Here is a 6,809-nt window from a genome sequence, read left to right as displayed (position 1 = left end):
GAAAATGGGTGGATGGATGGATGTAGCCTACAGAATACAGCAGTGGTCACCAACTCTCCTCCTGGAGACCTGCCTGTTTCAACTCCAGCTAATCAGGGACTTAAGAAGACAATTATTAGATCAGTTGGGGCTGATTAGAGTTGGAGCTAAAGTGTCCAGGAAGGCAGATCTCCAGGAGCAGGGTTGGTGACTACTGGCATATAGTATTACACACCAGTATGGTAATGTATTGGTCAATCAGATACCGTACAGCACTGATTATTCTCTTATTCTTATTATTCTCATTTGTATAAACATTTCTGGACACTGGAACCGATCCTACACCCTTGAGTAGAAGGAATGCATGCTGCTCCTTCTGATGAGATGTGAATAACAGGGACTGCATTTTTGTGAAGTTGCTGTTACTGATAAACGATTTTAACAATGAAAGCTTTTTTAATGCATCATGCGCTGTGCTCCATTTCCCCTCAGCAATGAATGAAGCACGTCCATAAAGCTGACGCCTGTTACTCGTTAGTAGAGGCGTCTCTTTCAGGTGACCACATGCAGCCAAGTGTGTTACTGTGTAAATCACTGCGCGCTTTCTCAGGCCGTGGGAAAGAAATCGTGCGGATTGGCGCTGCTCTATTAAAGCCGCTCACTTTCATGTAAGTGGGTCACTTCGATTAAAGTGCCCTGGTTTAAACAGAGGAGCTATATTCCAGCTATATTCACTTCAGACAGCAGCTTACTTCTCGTGTGCTCTAAAGCAAGCGCAGGTCACTTCACCCGCTCTTCCCTCAGCTCAGCCCTGCTCGGTGCTTTTGTGCATCATGGCCGGCAGCGCTCTGGCCATGAACGGGTGAACGGGAGACGCCGCCCCTTCCGCTCCCAGGCTCTGTCCAGTGAGAGCGCGGGACGCAGCGTGGTGGGCGGCGCGTGGAGCTGCCGTCGTGTCGGGACGGGAATGTGAGAGAGGAGCGAGCGGAGCGGCGGAGCGGTCGGGCGGACAGCTCGTTCATTTTCTAGCGGACGCGGAGCCTCAGAAGAGCGCGCTGCTCCTCCTCTTCTGACCGGGAGGCTCGCTCTGCTCTGCTCTGCTCCCTCTGGCCCCGCTGGCCCCATGAAAGGAGCTACTGAACGGACCTACTTCTTTATTCGCGTGTGACGGTCCGCCGAGAGGAGAGGAAGAAAGAAATGCAGGGATTTGTGAGGTTACAGCGCTTACGGTGAGCCGCCCCTTCGTTTCCACGCGCTCTCTTTGGTTTTTAGGGTGGTAGATGGAGTGAAACGGGACGTGTTTACCGCGTCGAAGGCGAAACCTCAGTCGGTCGGCGTGTTTGAGGACTTCACATCCACGCTCTGTAGGGCGCTCCAAAGGGGGGAAACTACGAGGACCCCCTCCTCCTCCTCCTCCTCCTCCTCCTCCCTCCCACGGCGACTGGATGGAAGTTGTTTGGATGACCGGACGGGTAACCCGAGCGCGTTAGCTGCAGGGCTGGTGTACTTCAACTGAGCAGGCGGAGTTGAGCGTGTGTGAGCCCCATGAGATCGCCGTGTCCTGCCAGGCAGTACGGGAGAGTCTTGCGATGTTAAAACTAGTACGCGGGAGAGTGCGGGAATAGCCTTCCAAGTCGCCCACATGCGCTGGATCGGCCTCTTGGTGCGGGAACGGAATCCGAAGCTGAGGGAAGACGCGAGCAACCCCGTGCAGGCTGGAAGATGGCGCCGGAGCCGCGGAGCCGGAGGCGGTGAGAGAGCCCGACTTGGAGCCACTCGACCTTGGTTTGCGAGCACCGCCGATCCGTCGACCCATGCAGGCCAAAAAGCGCTACCTGATCTCTCTGCTGACGGGCGCCTCCCTCGTGCTGCTGCTCTACTTCGGCGGCGTGCCGGGCCCAGCTCCGGCCACCAGCCGGCATGAGCGCGCGCGAGGAGGAGGCGGCGGCGGGCGGCGCTCCGGGCAGCCGTGGCCGCACGCGTCTGAGCCCTTCCAGCCGTTCAGCCCGGGGGACGAGACGGACACGGAGGAGTACAACGCGCACGTGTCGCCGCGGCAGAAGCGCGAGGTGCACGCGAGCGTGTACCGGGGCAAGCGCTGCCGCATGGACTCGTGCTTCGACTTCTCACTGTGCCGGCGGAACGGCTTCAAGGTGTACGTGTACCCGCAGCAGAAAGGCGAGAAGATCTCGGAGAGCTACCAGAGCATCCTGGCGGCCATCGAGGGCTCGCGCTTCTACACCTCGGACCCGAGCCAGGCTTGTCTCTTCGTGCTCAGCCTGGACACTCTGGACCGCGACCAGCTGTCGCCGCACTACGTGCACAACCTGAAGAGCAAGGTGCAGAGCCTGCCGCTGTGGAACGACGGTCGGAACCACCTGGTGTTCAACCTGTACTCGGGCACGTGGCCGGACTACACGGAGGATCTGGGCTTCGACATCGGCCAAGCCATGTTGGCCAAGGCGAGCGTGAGCACGGAAAACTTCCGGCCCGGCTTCGACGTGTCCATCCCGCTCTTCCCCAAGGAGCACCCGCGCAGCGGCGGCGAGCGGGGCCACCTCAGGGCCAACAGCATTCCCCCCTTCCGCAAGTACATGCTGGTGTTCAAGGGGAAGCGCTACCTGACCGGCATCGGCTCGGACACGCGCAACGCCCTCTACCACGTGCACAACGCCGAGGACGTGGTGCTGCTCACGACGTGTAAACACGGCAAGGACTGGCAGAAGCACAAGGACGCGCGCTGCGACAAGGACAACGCCGAATATGACAAGTGAGTCTCACCTTTAAGTCAGGCTTGTCCACTTCAGGTCCTCGAGGGCGGGGGTCCGGCACACTTTGGATTCCCTTCCTCAGACAGTTTTTAAACCTGGCCACAGGTGTCTCGAGCGGAGAAGTCACCAAACTGTGCCGGGGTGAGGCCCTCCAGAACTCGAGCTGCCCTGTGTCCAGCAGTTGGCCCAGTTGTGGAAACACCTGAGCTGCACTTGCTCCTCCTTTCTCAACACTCTATACATCAGCTCCTGGTCCTGGTGGGTCAGTTCGCAAAGCAGTTTGCCAGACAACTTAAGGGATGTTCAAAAGTGTGAGAAGTGGTCATGCCCTTATTGGGCAGTCTTCAGTTTTTGGCTTGGTATATTGAGCTAAACCTGGAGCCCCCGGTTAATATAATGCCCCAACTGTAGTTTTGATGCCCTGTTTTAACAAACCTGCTTCACCTTGGATCTCCATTAGATGGTTCATGATGTGACCTGCAGGGCAGGTGGGCCTAAAGCAGAACAGTAATCCGTACGTTCATGAACGAAGTTGTTCAGGGCCTGTTATGCAGAACTATGTATAATAAGAATAGGTGAATAGTTTAACAGGCGTGTGTGTCATCAGTAAATACCATCTTCTATTATGTACCTTTAAGAAACTGTACATGTGTAGTCAGTAGGCTGCTAGCTTGTATTTGGAGCTTTAATGTTAGTCCCCTGGCTTTTTTTTCCTGGTTTGTTCCTGTGAGTGATTGGCTGAATGGCTCTGTCAAATCCTTATTGTAAATTATTATTATTGCGCCATGCAGCTTCACTTGGAGGAGAATGACTTTGACTTTTTCTTTTTGACTCTTGGTTCCTCTGTGTTCTTTCCTTATGCTCTTGGTGAGGTTTCTCTTCCACCTTTGCCGTTTGATTGCTTATTAAGGGTCTGGCCCTGGATTTCTGTTGGGGCAGTGTCTGTTGTGAAGAGCACCATACAAATAAAATTGAATTGAACTCTGAATTGAATTGGCTCTGACCCAGACCTCTGTTTGCTGTGACCGTTCTGGAGACTATCAGAGCACACGGGTTGTGCGTGTGATTTTTTTCAGATTGTGAACCACTTTTATTGCCATCGAGAGCTATTGACCAATCTCACAAAGCTTGGAGTTGTGATCTAGAGGCTCTGGCATTCTCCCTTTTAAGCCTCACCCCACTACTTGCACTCACATCTGTGTGAATGGGCCGCTGCACTTTCCCCCACATTTCGCCATTTTCAGCAGAGGAATTTCTTGTATCTCATATTTCACACACTTCTCCTGGCTTATGATGTTGAAGCTTAAGTAGGATATGCTGGGACACGTTTCATTTACCTGAACATTAAGCAGTGTGCAGATCAACTGAACGGTGAAATGAAATGGACAGATCCTTGTTGACCTTGTCTCACTGTTGATGGAGTGTAAAGATTGCTTTAGTATTTTGTGGATGTGCAAGAAAATTATGCCCTTTGTGAAGCTAAGCTGAAAATAATGCAGTAAGATGTAAAAATTTACAGCCTTGAGATTAAAGTGTATGTCAGGTTAGACTATGTCCATCTGTTATCTCCAGTATAGCCTGGTAGCTACATACATGTTTAATGACACAAGTATACATTTGTATTAACAGTCCGTAGTCCATATCCATCCAGTGCTGCATACTGTAGAGCTATTCTTTCCTGAGGAATATTTGTGGCTGTGCACCTGCACCAGGTCACCACTCATCCTCCCACTCCTGCTCCCTCCTGCTTAGCCATGGCACTAATGTGCAGGGATATTTTTGGCATTGAACCCTTCCCTCCCATGACACTGCAGAGGTGCTACTCAGCAGGGCACGCTGATGTTAATTGGGAAGAGAGTGTGTTTGTGGACAGCTGTTTGGAACATGAGCAAGCTGAGCCCAGCAGAAACGCTGCAGCTGACACGGGCCTGCGTGTTCTTATTATTGCTTTTCTGGGTCTGTAGGGAAGAGTGAGCTGGAGAAGTTGATTGAAGTTAGCAAATTAGGTTGGCTGGTTTGATGAAACCTAAGTGTAGGGCTTGACTGTGTTGTGTGTTTTTTTTTTTGTTTTTTTTTTTGTGCTCGGTTTGATTCCTTTGAACAGGCGTGGTATGCATCCAAATAAACTTTCAGTAATCCAGCTGTCATTTTGTAGCCCCCTAACCATTAGTCACGATTCTGGCCATACGGAGTCCCACAGAGGTGTCTGGAATTGGTACTTTTTTCTTTTTTTTTTTCCCCCAATGTAACAAAATAGAAGGATTAGTAGATCCAACTTCCTCCTTCGGGACATGCATTATGTCAGACTTTCCTTTATTGGCTTCTGCCCAGCATAATGTTAACTCTGAACCATGGAAAAGAATCTGACTCAACTTGGCAAACATGCTCAGCTCTATCTTCTTGTGATAAATTTGATCGTATAATGTTCCTGTTATTTCTGTGGTTATGATTTATCTGAAATAAGTGCTTACCCTTTATGTAAAGCGGTGTCTTCTTGCTTTAGAACAGTAGGGCTGATTCCAGTGTGATGATATTAGCCAAGATTGGACGCCTCCTAAACCGACTTTGACATTTAAACCAGGCTTTTTAAGAAGTTTTAATGTTCTTATGTTTTATGCTTGCCAAGATTTAAAAGCAAGGTATTAAATACTGCCACTATTTTGTAACCAAAGCAGACATAACCACAAAAGCCCATTAATATGCCTACCACAGCTCTAAACCGCCGTGCACCTGCTCATCCTGGTCTGTCGTGCTTGGTGCTGGGGACTGAACTCTTCCTTTTACCAGGTTGAAATAAGTGTCTAGCTGCATGCCGTGGCTTAATAAACAAGAAAATAGTTTAAGAGCATTCACTGGTCACCGGCTGGGAAAACTAGGGAAGTCCTATTCATCCCAGCGTGATTTGCGGAAGTTGTCACATTGATCAGATACAGATGGAGGAAATGATTTTAAATCCCCCATCCATGCAAAGGATATTAAATCTGGCATCCAGGCTGCTGGTTTATCAGTGTCTTAAGGCTTTTTTCCCCCTCTTAAAAAAAAAATCCTACAAATCCTGTTTCCTGGAAAAAAATGAGCAGACGTTGAAGGGTAATATTTTGTAGTATAGAGTTCCTGTAAATGGCCTGTCAGGTGATGACTTGCCATTTAATACCTAACCTGGTAATATTTAACTGGGTATTTGCACCTTTATTGACTCAATGCCGCAGCCTTGCTCGCAGCCATTTGAGGACACCGTTTAGCCAGGGCTCTGTAACTGACCTGCACTAGTTTATTTTATGGCAAATTTCCATCATAGCATGTCAAGTCACCCACTTTTTACAGTGCGAGTTCAGATTCCTTCAAGTCATCTTGTGGTGAGTGGGGTGGTGGGATTTGCTTCTGTAAATTTCCCGGGGCCTGTTTTGATCAAATTATTTGGGAGATGGGAATTCTAGAAAACAATTAATATTTTTAGAACTTGTCTTTCTTCTGGCATGTTATAACCCTTTATTTATTTATTTAGTCCATTTACTAGGCACTTTTATAGCATGCCTGTAATTGTAAATGACAAAGTGGAGCGCTGTGGTGACACTTGTTCTGTCAGGGCAGGGCTGGCTCTGTTGAGGTTAACACAAATGTTTAATTTGTGCAATTTCTGCATGCCCAACATCTTTGAGGCAGGCTTCCCTACAGCTTCTGTTATTTGTTTCTGTTGTCGCATTAATAAATCATGAATTTTTCATGATCTTCCCTCACTTAAAGCAGTGGCCTGTGATTGTGTGAAAAAATGCTAATGCTGAGGTAATTAGCCAGAATAGAGTTCTGCTTAATTACTGATACTTGATTATATATTTCTGCACATAATGTGGTGTGACTGCTTTATCTTAATCAGTGAATCTTTTTAATTGTGTTTGTGTTTGGAGTTTGAAGGTTGTCTGTGTTTAGTTTCAGCTTTACAGTTTCTGTGATGGTTTGAGTTACAAGTCACTTGAAGAACTGAGTGACATTCACTCGGTGAGGCGTAGGGTTGATGTTGTCACTGGTAGGAAATGAATGTTGTGCAAACTTATCCTAAGT

The 6,809-nt window shown here is 49.0% G+C and overlaps 1 protein-coding gene across 1 annotated transcript in view; it reads left to right on the top strand.

Annotated features, from left to right (window-relative positions):
• The first annotated feature begins 537 nt into the window (after nucleotides 1–537).
• Nucleotides 538–6,809, top strand: part of ext1b (exostosin glycosyltransferase 1b) — a 94,588-nt gene continuing 88,316 nt past the window's right edge. The window contains exon 1 of the mRNA XM_017703102.2: nucleotides 538–2,749. Coding sequence (XP_017558591.1) covers nucleotides 1,794–2,749 — 956 coding nt within the window. The 5' untranslated portion in view covers nucleotides 538–1,793. The remainder of the gene's footprint in view (nucleotides 2,750–6,809) is intronic.

The sequence above is a fragment of the Pygocentrus nattereri genome, chromosome 27 (assembly GCF_015220715.1).
Source record: "Pygocentrus nattereri isolate fPygNat1 chromosome 27, fPygNat1.pri, whole genome shotgun sequence".
Lineage (NCBI taxonomy): Eukaryota > Metazoa > Chordata > Actinopteri > Characiformes > Serrasalmidae > Pygocentrus > Pygocentrus nattereri.
Note: the sequence above shows the minus strand (reverse complement) of the source record. Positions and strands in the feature narration are given on the sequence as shown.